At 36.6% G+C, this 14,468-nt stretch overlaps 1 protein-coding gene across 3 annotated transcripts in view; it reads right to left on the bottom strand.

Moving 5' to 3' along the window:
- The window catches only part of NBAS (NBAS subunit of NRZ tethering complex), a 181,970-nt gene that overhangs the window by 55,971 nt on the left and 111,531 nt on the right, over positions 1-14,468 (bottom strand). For all 3 annotated transcript variants that reach the window (XM_075497913.1, XM_075497916.1, XM_075497915.1), the window contains 3 exons: positions 12,988-13,098; positions 9,390-9,640; positions 7,250-7,584 (listed from right to left, as the gene is read on the bottom strand). In XM_075497913.1, coding sequence (XP_075354028.1) covers positions 7,250-7,584; positions 9,390-9,640; positions 12,988-13,098 — 697 coding nt within the window. The remainder of the gene's footprint in view (positions 1-7,249; positions 7,585-9,389; positions 9,641-12,987; positions 13,099-14,468) is intronic.

Below are 14,468 nucleotides of genomic sequence, written 5' to 3'. Positions count from 1 at the left end.
GACATTATTGTAAGAGCTAAGAAAACTTGATAGCATTAACAGGGTAAATACAAAGGGTATTTTACCATTCAGTTCCAAACTCGACTCAGTTCCATTCCCACCAAAAGAAATTAAGTATGATTTTGTTACTTTGAACAAGGTCTCAATATCAGGTTTTACTATAAGCAGGGAAAAGGTGATACACTTCATATCACATTTAAATTTAATGACCACAGATAGATTTATATATCCATTTTGTAAACCTGATAAAAGATGAAAACAGCTACGTATTACATTTTTCCCCTTCTACTGTACATTCTAATGTTCAAAATGCAATTAAGAGAAACGCAAAAGGCAAACAATTCAAGTATTTCATCAAACTGTTATATCCTAGAGAATAGTGTGAATATACTGCCAGTTTAGAAGTCATGATGCCATAAGCATATATAGAATAGAGCATTAAAGAAAAAAAAGAATACAGGCTCTTCCCAAGACTATTTTCATTTTGCATTCATATTTGCATAGTGCCAAAATGCAGCACTACCAACATATCATTTCTCTGATTATTTTATTCCAAAACATGAATGGCTATCCTCTGTACTTCTAGTCAGCTTCAGTAATGAGATTTGGTATCATACCCAGTGATAAAAACAAGTAGCTTAGGGGCTAAGTTCAATCTTTGTTTGCATGTGAAGTGAAGTTTTCTTTTTAAAAAGCTTTTACCGCATAAAAAGATTTTTTTAATTCTATAGGCTACAATATGTAATGAAGAATCGTTAAAATCTGTTTTCTTTCATTTTCAAATCAAGGATCACATACAAATTCAGCTCAACAGATTTCACTCCTCAGGGTAAAAACTCATCTCAGAAGCCCATTTCCTTCAGAATATGTAAGTATTTCTTAAAACAGTATTATACAAGTAACATTCACTTGCACATGAAGACATTGACCCTGCCATTCTTATTGCCAGTGATCAGCATGCAACTCTGATGATGGAAACAGCTCCCCTCTTTTTAATGCCACAGGAACCTGGGATCCCAGCAACACTGAAACATGGAATGGCTGAGGCTGGAAGGACCTCTGGAGGGCATCTGGTCCAAACCTCCTGCTCAAGCAGGGCCACCTAGAGCCAGCTGCCTAGGACCATGTCCAGGTGGCTTTTGAATATCTCCAATGTGAGAGACTCCACAACCCCTCTGTGCAACCTGTGCCAGTGATCGGTCACCCTCATAATGAAAAATGTTTCCTGCTGTTCAGATGGAACAGTTTGGTCCAGTTCCCATCTCTGCCACTAAATCCCAGCTTTACATGTTCCACCAACCAAATGTCATGTAGCTATAAGCCAACGAGATATACTAGAATGGAAAGCAAATTACACTAGTTAATTCAGAAGTAGGTTAAACACTTATAGAATAACAAAAGCTGGTTCCCAATTCCTGTGGGGGAAGGGAAAAAGAAGAGCAAAAGCAAGGGAACTTGCGGATCAAGATAAAGATAGTTTAATACATGAAGGAGAGAGGAAAAAAAATATTAACAAATCAAAACTAAGTGATGCAAAGGCAATCACTCACCACCTCCCACAAGCAGACCAATGCCCAGCCAATCTCCAAGCAACAACCATCTCTGAAGACACCCTCCAACCCCCTGCTTTTTACTGCTGAGCATGACATTATATGGCACAGAACATCCCTTTGGCCAGCCCAAGTCAGCTGTCCTGGCTGTGTCCCCTCCCCACTTTTTGCCTACCTGCAAGCCTACTGGGCTGCAGGGCTGGGGTGTTGAGAAAAAGAGAAAGCCTTAACACTGTGCAAAGCAGTGCTCAGCAACAGCCAGCACACTGGTGTGTTATAAACACTGTTTTAGTCACAAATCCAAAGCACAGCCCCGTAGGGGCTGCTATGAAGAAAGTTAACTCCATCCCTGCCAGACCCAGTACAGTTCATCTAGAGATCACTGTAGAAGTTCTAATGCATGTAAGGAACCAGCTAAAGAAAAGACATTATTCATGAAGTTTGCTATTATGCAGTCTTGAAGCAGATTTAATTAAAATAACTATATTAATGGCAAGGCACAAGAAAGTATCTAAAAATGTACTGATAGCAGAAAAAGAGGTACTGTCAACACCCATGAAAACAAGGTCATACGAAACAAACCAACTGAAGTGGAGCACAGGGATAAAAAGTGATAAAAAGAAGCCAAGTAATTCAAAAGGTAACACTGGAATGCAGTCATGCTCTGTAAGAACACTATTAACACATTTCTTGTACATCTTCAGGCAATGTCATGCCTTGCCTTTTTCCTTAGCATTTTATACAGTGTTAAGAAGTCAGTCAGCCAGACAAAAGATACTGAACATTACTTTCAGCCTTTTTTTTTAACTGAGCTTTTTATACAATTATTAAAAATGGCATTTAAAGTCATTAAAATTGAAAGAGAAAATGATGCAGGTTAATATCCAGTTGTAACAGGTTCCCATTCCACACTCATTTGGTGTGTGGTCAAAATGCGGACATCATATTCCTGCTTAAGCAGGAAGAAAATGGTCAAAAAAGCATTACTGACGCCAAGACAATAAGATTTAACCTTTCAATTAAAAACTTTAAGTTGCAAGCAAAGTTATTGCTTTGCATCAGAAGTTGGAAAAGAAGTTATAAAGGATGGAATAATAAACAAAAAATATCATCAGCCATAGTCTGAATGAATGTGTCCGAGTCCATGGAAGGCTGCAAGGAAGAGCCTGTGTAAGGAAAATTTCAACTTCTTTTTCTCTATAGAAGACTTAACTGATGACACCACTGCCTTTTATTCTAGTTTCGCTGTCTAAAGCTGTAGCCTTTTCTTTCTAATCAACATATTGTGCCCATCCCCATTTGGAGTGTGTGTTCAATAACGAAAACACAGCTATTAAAAAAGTAATTGTTTTCAAGTGTGGTTTTGGTTTTTTGGTTTTGTTGTGTTGGGCTTTTTTTTTCCTGAGTACTGTCAATCAACAAACATCAGGGCAATGACCTATGAGCTCTGAAACAGATGGTTCTTTGAAGACATAACTGACTATCTAGCACAACGAACAAAATGCTGTCAACAAAGGAAGAAAAAAATCCCCCAAATTACCTAAAACACTTCACACAGATCACACAAAGGGCAATAAATGGGAAATCATCGCGATAAAAAAGTTGACATGATCATTACTATAATTAAGACTCTGTGAAGTCAGCATTATTTAAAAGCAAACAGAGCTGCTGGAAGAAAAGATGACAGACTGAAAATGCATGCAAAAACATAAGCAGTAGTTCCACTGAACATTTGGAATATCTGCCTTTTAGGGAGAAATCCACTCCATACATACAGATAGCCTATGCTTACCACTCCGGAGGTGGACTGAATTATTACTTAGTCAGAAAAACTTGAATAGTTACTCAGAATTAAAAGCATTTCTGAGTAGAAGTGCCACAAGCAGGAACCCTCTCACTGCTTGCAGCAGTGAACTGCTCTGGTCAAAGGATGGGTACTTCAGTCCTTCAACGTGTGAGCAGGGTACTGATGAAAAGTAAAGAACTTCATCTATTTCACTTACCACAAACACAACAGGAATATGCATCAATCTCTGCCTTCTTCAATGGAAGACAGATGCTGCTATACTGGATCCAAAGAAGAGTTGTGATAATAATGGAAGAGCTGGGGAAAAAAAGAAAACAAAACACTCCTTCCCCCCCCCCCCCCAAAAAAAAGGGGGGGGCAGAAAACTTCCCAAGGTGAGTCCATTCAGTTTATCAAAGTCAAGTTTAAGTGGCATCCACCGAATGTCTGACTGTGGAAGCAAGCTTTGATGACTTCCTCTTTAGTATAGCAGACAAAAGGTCTATTTTGTCTCAAAACTAGGTAAATTCAGTTCAGCAAAGCAAGCTATTTTTTAAAAATAAACAGTGAATAATTAGCCACTAGACCAATCAAGGATTAGTCTGGATTCACAAGTCACCCTTAACCCCTCAAAAATTGTAAAACATCTCCTATAGGATATGCTGCAGATCAAAAAATATTAAATTTGGGGAAGCAGTCTGATCTGTCTCATATAGAATATCCAGTGTATTAATAAATCATAGACTCAAAGTAACATGGTTAAAGCCCCACTAGGATGCACCTCTGCTCACACAGTTCCCACCACCCAATGTCACCACTTCTCTGAACCCTTGAGGTTGGGGAAGTGATTCTCATCTTCCAGGTGGTAACTCATTTCTACTGTTTGTAGGAAACATGGGAGAAAAGAATCTCTGAGCTCTTACAGCTAAGAGTACCTAAAACCTCATCACACCCCAAATTACATCAGCATAACAATGTTAGTTGCTCTTTCACAAGTGCAAACGCCCCATCCATTTCTCCATTTTAGACATTCTCTCAACCCCTTTGCCCAGTCAGCACTGCTCACTCATCCACCTTTCTATTCAGTCACTGCTGGCTCAACTCATCAGAAAGTTAATTATCCTTTAATTTTCAATACGACCTCTTTCATCTCAGACATACATTTACTAGTCTCATGCTAAAATATGTTTTTAAAAAAATGAAGTAAAAAGAAGAGCGAGTGAAAAGGTGAAGAAGAGGACCCCCTGCCAAAGCCCAGCACGTTCCTGTCTTTCTCATCAAGAACAAGAAGTTGCCAAAGTCAGCACTAAATCCCTGTGCTTTCATTCCCTTTTGTACAATTACGCATTCTGCTCCCAGGTTCTCTGTCATATCAAGGGACACACAAGTAGAAGAAGCTTCCTATTGCTTTGCTGGCCTGTCACCTGCCTCTCCTTACTACTGTTGATATACCAAAACAGTGGGAGATATTCTGATGTCTGCTTCCTAAGTTCCCACGTGGTGTCAACAGCAATGGTACCCTTGAGGTTCAACGCATGTAGCCTGCCTCCCATTAGCCCTCATCACTCGAGACTTTTCTTGATCATTTCTGACCAAGAGAGGTTTTTAGATGGAGGTGCTGTTCCACAAGGATAACAGTGGAGTGCATTTCATCACCCTCCTGGACTACTCACTCTCTCCTTTGCCACCCTCCTCTTCTGAAATTTTGAGGGGTGAGAGGGTGGTAGTGTGTATGTGCATGTGCAGCAGTTGCCTTTTTTTTTTTTTTTTTTTTTTGGCAAAGGGAGCCAATTCACCTCTCAGCACTCCTAAAAAACCTACTTACACTATTTCACTTTAAGCTTCCTCTCAAGGTCCACTTAAACTCCACAAATTTTCTGTACGTGAGAAAACTCAGCTGTCTCAGTGACAGCAGAGATTATTTCACGGTAATGACCATGTTTTTTTGCAGTCCTTTACATATATTAAATATCAGTGCTTCCATGAATACAGAAATGTGCATCTGTTATAGGAATGGGAAACGGGTATAACAAAGTACTGGGCCATAGAACTGGGCTGGGAAGAAAGTGTTGAATTAGAGCTTTAAAAAGTGATCGCATGACCAGTGCAGCCTCAAAACAGGATAAAATTTTAAGTAAAAGGCGGAAGCCAAAAGGCAGCTTTTACATAGGAAGCATTTTTCAGGTCAAAGTTAGAGGAAAGAGATCTCTGAGAAATAAGTTTTCAGGTTCTACAACAATAATTTTTCATTGTACGTTTCCACTTGAAAATTGGATGGGATCCTGAAGCAAAACTAGTTGCAAGCTGGTTAAATAGCTGTTTCATTCCCAAACCCAGTGCAGGGGACACACTAAATCAGCTGATTTGACCAACTGTTTCAAACACTTCTTGAGTATCTTTCATGGCCAAAAAGCAAATAGATTTCTGCTACAAAGTTCTGCTTGGCCACCAACCACAATAATCCTGCTATCAATATTTCCTTCCTGCTACTCCTACTCGTCTTAAGAGAGTAGAGAAACTGTATTAGAATCCTGAACAGAAATAAACAAATGAAAATAAACAACGCATTACAAAACAGATACACACTGGAGGCTATCCATTCTCTCCCTGCAGCATTCATCTGGAATAAATGAGAAATAATCTTGAAATGCCCGAGATACGTCAACAGCAAGAGTTTCAAGTAGTCACTAGCGGCGATCATACGTGAAGACAGTATTTCCTTCTCATTAGACAGCAGTCATCCCCTGGCTACCTCAGTCCCAGGTCAGGTCTGGCAATTGAGATCTCAGAGTGAGTGTTAATCTTTCCTGATAAGCATGAAACACTCAGTATATTTACGTGATAGAAAGGAGCAAAATGCCTAAACAAGACAGTGGTTCTGCTGAACAGGCTTAAGAGACAGCTGATGGGACTAGTGATAAAAAGTGTTGGTCTGTTAGCAGCATGACAGACAGATCAAAGCATAAATTTGATGCTGACAAAGCTTTTCATTTTCCCAGGATTTCAATGAAGAGCAAATCTTTTTCAACAAATTCTGGCATAGATACAGGTTAGATGGGTTCTAATAAATTTATACTAATAACGTGGGAACACTAAAACGATATCCGGAGAGGGAACAAATGACACCTCATTGAACGCAGTGAATAAACACCTCTGGAAAATGAGCACAATCCAGAAAAGAGAATACACAAAAAACCTCACAAAATGTCTCTTCTTTATCATCTTTTCATTTCAGATTAAGTTAGTGAAGACATCTCAAGATCTTTTAATAAGGAAATATCTAAGAAATCTCATCTCTCTTTTGTGCTTGGCAGTAGATATGTAAAAAAGCACGGGTAAGACCTTATGTTAGAAATATCCTTATAAGTAGGTTTCACTGGGCAAAAAGAAATTGCAAATCTGGTAATATACGTTACAGACTTGAAAGCACGTTCTTTCAATAACAGGCTTTCAGCCAGATGGCGATTACGACGGAGTTTATCATTTGTGTTATTACAGTGCCTAGAAACCATATGCGTTGGCCCAGAATGCTTCTCTGTGGAGCATCCTATTCAGCATGCAAAAGCCTGGTACTAAGCACAAGCCTGCGGCACAATGAATTTTAGGATGAGCACAAGTAAAATAAATAAATACAGAAGAAGAGTATCTTATTCTCTGCTGAACCAGAATACACGGACTTTGGGGTTCCATCAAAAACTCTCTTATCCACAGAGCTAAGTCCTCTAACTGAATAAAATTTTTTTTATACTGGCAGTCGTAAAAAGAAGAGACAGGCAGAGGAAGGTAGATTTATGAATTTATCTTTAAAAACTGTAAAATGAAAAAGGTAAACATTTGCTGGGACTTTCTCCTTGATACTATATTCAACTGTGCCTCACCTGAGGCCTGAAATTCCTCAAATACATCTGCTTACCTTTGTGACAGCTTTTGAAGAAAAGGTAATTTCATCAATAAAAGTGACAATATCATCTGGATCAAGTCTATCCAAGTACTTTGAACACGTATTATATGCATGTAGCCACTCCTCCATGGTTTCTGGTATTTTTTTAATGAGATGGTGATCACCATTCCAAAAAAGTTTTTGTAACCAGACAGCATAAATAGAGCTTGGTGACAGCATAGTGCCATCGTTTTTAGGAATTTTGGGAGCCAGTTTGGAAATAGATAAAATATTTTGACTTGTAAGGATGGGCTCCAGTGTTTCCAGAGGGTTTTCATTTTCATCTGTTAGCTTTTTGTAATTAAGACCTATTGACAGAAGGGGAAAAAGGCAAACAAAAGTTATTCATAGCTAAATCTACTCAAACTCTACATTTATGTGTAAAACAATCAGTACTAAACCAGTATGTGCAGAACTAGAAAAACTCTACTCCATCTCCTTTTACAATCATACATACTGACAAGACTGGGGAGGAAGACAGGTTTGTATACAGGTAACACTGGGATTTTATGATGTCCTGATGCGTGTAAAATCTCTCAATCCCTGGAACATATTTTAACATTACATATCAATACAAACTAAAAAAGCAGATTCTCAAAGAAGCAAGAATATATATATAGAATCATGTTACTATATTTTTAATATAAATCGTAGAAAACCTCATGCACTCACCTCTTTAGAAAAGTCATCACTAATTAAAAAAAGATGTATTCTGATCACGTAATGATTGGCAGTTACTACCTATCTCAGCAAAAATGCAAGGCACTAATCACAGGTAAACTAAGAAAGGTCAGCAAGAGACAGGACATGTAGATCCATTTACACGAATATCTACACAACACAAGAGTCCTCTTACTACTTTGGTTCCTACCGGAAGAAAATTCTTGCAAATTATTCTAGCAACAACAAAATATTTCTAGCAACAATACTACTTTCTTCTCTATGCATATAATTCTTAAGACAACAGATTTCTATTGCCATGTGTTTCTTCATATACTCAGGGCCTGTAACCTCTACAAACACTTTGATGTTGCTCCTTGCCTACTATCTATAAATTATGCTGAACACTGAGAATTTTAATTAAGGGTGTAATACAATAGATTTAATTTTTTACTGTACAAAGGGACTAATTTATGTCTGACGTACGGTCCTAGGACTTTTTTTTTTGAGCAACATTTAAAAATAACTTTGAAGGCAAACAATAACTTCTTGACAGATTTTTCTTTGACAAGCGCTGTAGAACATGAGTGTTTAAACACATCAATGAGAACTGAAGGTAATCCCTCCCCCCAAAAAAAATTATTGCCTTTTTTTCTTCCTACAATACACTAATTCATATGCACAATCTCTCCAAATTCTGCATCAAATTTAGTGTCTGATACACATGAGGTTTCAGTATTGAATAATTAATTAATCCCCATAGCAGGTAATTGCATACAGTGCATATTTTTCATTCTGAAACTGGATTTGGAGTTATTCAACTGAAATTCAAGATACTACTAATACTTAACTAACAAGCAAATGGAAACTAGTATTCAAAATTTCAGAGTGCTTTCCAGCAGCTCACTTTTACAGACATTGTCTGGTAATGCAGGAGGACAAATAATGTAGTTCTGCAAAAAGCAAAAGCTAACATCAAGGATAAAACACAAAATAAGATTACCCTCTTTAAAACAACAAACAAACAAAAAAGCTTAAAGTTCCTGATACGTTATGTAATTCAGACTTTTGAAAGTAAACTGTCTTAAGTTCTTTGAGAATATTTATATTAAACTTGCAGTGTTAAAAATTATGCTATAGGAGGTCCATATTTTTTCTTTAAAAATACACTGTGAACCACTGCCAATAATTTTAAATTGCATCACCAACAGAAACCTGTTTTTAAATATTTTTTGCTGCTGTGATAGAGTAAACTAAATTTCCATTAATACAAAGGGAAGGAACTTACTCCTGTAAGACATGACTAACCTACTAAATTACTTGCATTCATATGATATGCTCATTGAAAAAAAATTACCTGGAGAGTAGAAACTAGATAAGCATAATCACATCAACACTCACATAACAGAATAGTATATACAACTATGAAGAAAAGAAACAAGAACTCTCCTACCTGGTGCAACTGCTTTGAATTTTTTCAGGAGTCGGATGTGAGTTTCAGGTTTAATAGCATGCTTCACCACTTCTGAGCAACCACAGTTTTCAAGGAGTGTAAAATAATAAAGCAGCCGCTGGTGATCTCTACCTTCAATACTTGGGTAAACATATTTAACCATGTGTTCATGTAAGGTTTCAGGATTGGTTTTCAAAGTCTCAAAGAGACCGAGAGTTTGTGCTCTTTCTTCTATTTCCAGTGTTGATAACCTGCATTTAGAAAGAATTTTGGCATTAAAGGCCTGGAGGTGCCATGAAAGACTCTTCAGGTGCACACTTGGGAGACAGGACAATACTTTCCCTTATTTAAGCATTAAAGTTCAACTTTGTAAGACATTTTGAAAGAGTAAATACTCCTTCATAAATATTTAGATAGCTGTTATCCTCCATAAACACAAGCTAAGGAGCTCCTGCATTTCCTGATCTTGTTATCTGTTGACTTGGACATGCAGATTAAGGGTCATGAATGCTGAAGTGGGATTCAAAGTAGCATTTCACATCTCTAATTATAGCTATATGTAAAGCTAGACATATGTCCAGAGCTTTTTGCACAGGAAGCCTTTATTTTTCAAAAACAAAACAAAAAAAAACCCCAACCTTGTGGCTGAGAGATGCTAGAAAATCCTATTTCCCAATTAGAAGCTCTCCCAATCTATCACATTCTATTTTCTGTAGTAGATGAGCACCTGTGCATGCTTTGAGAGACATTATCACTGAAAATTGGCTCCTGTCCACTAGTTAATCTATTTGACACTATTATTCACGCTCAGCATATTTCATTTGACAGTTTTATCGAGTTTCCTCTCAAATTGTCATCCATGAAAACTTATGAAAATATCAGCAAGTCTTGGATTGACCTCAGCCAGTCTCGCTGCTTTAGGAAATTTTTTTCTTGACCCTTTTGAAAAGAATACATTAGCTCTTTCACAGCATGAATTCAGACACCTCCAGCTGACTACATAAAAGATAGATGAATGCAATCACTCCTTTTTTCCTCACCTGGGGTAAAAATGGGTGCATATCAAGGAAGTCTCATCTTAAGTTTATACCTTTCTCAACTGAAAGTTTTACCTAAAATCTGAGGAAAGAAGTCACCTATGGATGACTACTACCTTGACTCACCCCAGAGTCCAATCATACACTATGTTAGGTAGTAGGTTTCTCTTGGAAATCTGATGTCTTCCATTTGAATTTCTGATACCTTTAAAATTGATTAAATTAGAATTTCAACATGAATTTCTCCTATGTATGAATGCCACACATAAGCTAGTGTTTCTCTTTGATATCCAAGTAAAATATGTCTCAGTTTCATTCCTAAAGATGATTTTCTTGCAACAAATACCCCAAACACAACCTTCTCAGTTTAAAATGAATCTCTGATTTCTGGGGGAGAATAATTTATTTTGAGTTACTTTTACATCTAGAACCTACCCCAGTTAGGTTGTTAACCTTGTAAGCATTATTTTAAGTCTCTCAATTCCTGTTATTTGTTAAGTGTTCTACTATATTAATGGAAATAAAGTGTCGTTCACTCTTTTATATAAGACAAAACAGACCCTTGGGACTGATGTATTTCAAGAGTGTGATTTGAATACATTTTTGTGTTCACACCCAAAGTTCAAACTAAAGGTTAGATGGACATTAAATTATATTGACAGGATCTACAGAGGTTTGCCGTGTGGTTTTGGGGAGTGGGGGTGGGGGTGAGGAGCGGGAGGTGGAAGGGTTCATTATGCTGTTCAGAAAGATTCGGGAATAACAGATTCTGTGACAGGCAAACATAACATTTCCCATCACTGAAATAATAAAATGTATTTTATAGATTTTTGGTAATCAAATTTGATCATATTATTAAAAAGAAACAATTAAATTTCCACTGAATTAAAAAAAAGTTATTTCTAAACAGTTTTTATCAGACTCAAAATCACAGCATAACAGAAAAACATGTGATGTTTATTTGTCATCAAGTAATCAAAGAAACAGTTAATACACACTATGTAAGTACTTCTTTTGAGCTTCTCCCTACATAAAGTGGCTTACAGAAATACTGCATATTTGGTTAAAGAGATTAAGTCTTAGAATAAACTTCTTTTCAGTTCAGAATGAATGCATAACAAGGCATGCATTATTAATGCCATAATCCCAAGACTTAAATATACTGTAATGGCCATATGCTGTCAATCAACTTTAAAATGAGATTATGATACAACAAAAACATGCTCAGCAGCATATTATGCTATTATACATCAATTTTCAAGACTTTTTTGAATTTCATTAGGGAAAAGGTTGTTACTTTGTACTTCAGTGATTTCAGAATTCTATGAATACTAACTCATGGAGGACAAGAACAAAGAAAATGATAGAAAACTGTTGCAAAATATCTTAGGTAATATTCTAGTCCCAGAGAAGCCAGCTGGCTCTTTCACACTCACCCCAGTGTTGCCATGTTTATACCCTGACTGTCTACTTTGTTGAAAGCACTAAATAATTTAGCAGCATCAAAATTTAGAGGGTACGACTTCTGTTTTCTGGAGGAAGCAAAGAAAATCTCAGTATGTTATTTCATCTTCTCAGATCTTGCACCAACATCTATCAGGCTTTGTTTTTTTATGCCTCATGTTTTATAAAACATTTTAATGCTTTTTAATTAATAGTTGATGTTAAGAGAGGTACAAATACTGCTGTAAGCTAAAGCTGCTTTCACAATTTAAAATTTGAAACAAACTAGACTAATTTGATCATGTCTGTCAGAACAGTAGATAAGAGCTGTCGTAATACACAGGGGGCTCTATATCACTGATATCCAAATGCACTACTTGGGCAAGTACCTTAGTCTTTCATCGAATTGGTTTATTCATCTTTCAGTGGGCAAAAAGTACTTGTCTGACTGACATGATGTCAAAGTTTGGGTTTGATTTGTTTGGTTTTTTTAAAAAAGGCCCTGGAACCAACTCTGGAATAGAAAAGAAAAGCATCCCTCTTCTCCATGCCCCCCACCAATGCCAGGTCTGGTCTGCCACAATCCTGTAGGCTAGAACAGTTCCAAAGAAATATTGTAAAAAAAGTGGTTCTATAAAAAACTGAAACAGATGAACAGATGAATGGGAAGCTCAAATATATTTATTTCCTTTGCTATTATGTAGAAGAGAGATCAATAAATAGCAAAACTTTATTTTTAAATAAATAATTATATAAAAACTATCAAGCTCCAGGACATATTCCAAGGAACTGTAAAAATAACTACAAGATAAGCTGCTATCTGAAGAGAGCACTAAGCATTCAAAGCCATGGAAACCTAAACACTGAAACAAAGTCCCAGGATACCTACAAGAATAATAAGACACATACGGACTTTTATCCTTGCTTCTAACACCTATTTTCATGGCTGGTTAGAAAAGCATCACATGGAAAAGACAAAGAGATTCCCAAACTATCACAACACAAGAAATATGAAAACATAAACCACATTTTACCCCCGATATACTTCAATTGTCTCATAGGTTAACACATATTTCTCTGTAATGGAATCCTGTATGTATTTATCGGGGAGAACTTACCCGCTGTCGGTGAATAAAAATTCCAGATGGGTCATATAAACTTCCCAAAGTGGAACATTGTATCGCTGAGCTAAAGAAACAGCAATCTTGTAGACATTTTCTTCAAGTGTCCTTATAGAGGAGGAGACATGAAAGAAAATAAGGAAAAGTTACACTAAGCCCCTAAAGACATGACATGAAAATAAATATTTACATTAGAAAAAGTAATGATTTTTTTTTTTCATAAACCAAGAAATTAGATTTTATTCACTGCTTTGAATCACAGTTAAATACAAATACATTAAGTGTATCTTCTTGCATTTGCTTATACTCAGTGTTGCATTTGGGGGAAAAAAAAAAACAACCAACACAACAACAAAAAAAAACCACTACAGAGATGCTCCAAAGACAGGCACCTGCTCCATGTACACTTTGGTTCTCAATGATAGTTTCTGCTTAACCTTTGTGCTCCAGCAAAAACCTCAGTTTTCCTTTCATTTCAATTACAAAGTGATAAAGGATGTAATGTGTCACAGTTAGCATTTATTTTAGTTGTAACACCTACAGTCTTTCAGCACAACTGGTATGTAGGTCCTCAAAGCTCTTCCTAGAAATTCAGAGACAGAAACACTCTTTGTATTTGCAGACTAAAAGGTGTGAACATGTCCGGCTCCACTCTGCAGATGTCCAAGAAATACCAAAAGCTGGTTTTCTGTTATTGTATATCCCTTTAGCAAAACAATAGATGAAGGATCTGTTAAGTGATGAAAGCCTGAAGTTAACTTCATATTAATTTTTACTAATCCACTGAAGCTAGTATGGCTCAAATAGACACACATGGGTTTTCTTTTTATGCTGTTACAGGAGCAATACAAAACTATTAAGGCTGATTCTGGGGTTTTGAGTTATGGTTTGGTTTTTGGTTTTTCTCCCAGGATGATTCAAAAAAAAATACTATCTGTTTATAGTTACATCCTAATAGACCTGTCACAAACAACTTTTATAAAATGTATTTAATGTGAATACTGCTGACCGTATTGTTTTAGATTCTTTTATTAAAAAGTCATGTGGGACTAAGGAAAAAAGCCTTACACCACATGAACCATTACAAAATACAATTGCAATTGTCAGTAAATTAGTTTACAAAATTATATTAACATCACTCGTCCACAGACTCACGTTAACTCCATAAACTTGAGCGTCCTTATCATATGTTTAACACCTTCCTTAGATTTATTACATTGTTTTCTACAATACTGGGGGCAGGGGGCAGACTTTGTGGAGCAACAGTAACTTTTAGTACATTTTCTATAGTATCATCATTATCCATGTATGACAATAAAAGGAAAGCAGAAAAAAACCTACCAATTAGAGAGAATATCCTCCCAGTTCTTTTTTTGTCATTTACAAATGTGGAACTATACCATATCTTGATCTATGCTAAATAAGGCTTACAGCTGGAGTCTATGATTTTCTCTCCACCCTAGGTGAACAAGCTGACA

Source organism: Mycteria americana, chromosome 3, assembly GCF_035582795.1.
Source record: "Mycteria americana isolate JAX WOST 10 ecotype Jacksonville Zoo and Gardens chromosome 3, USCA_MyAme_1.0, whole genome shotgun sequence".
In the NCBI taxonomy this organism is placed as follows: Eukaryota; Metazoa; Chordata; class Aves; order Ciconiiformes; family Ciconiidae; genus Mycteria; species Mycteria americana.
This window is presented reverse-complemented; position numbering and strand designations above follow the sequence as displayed.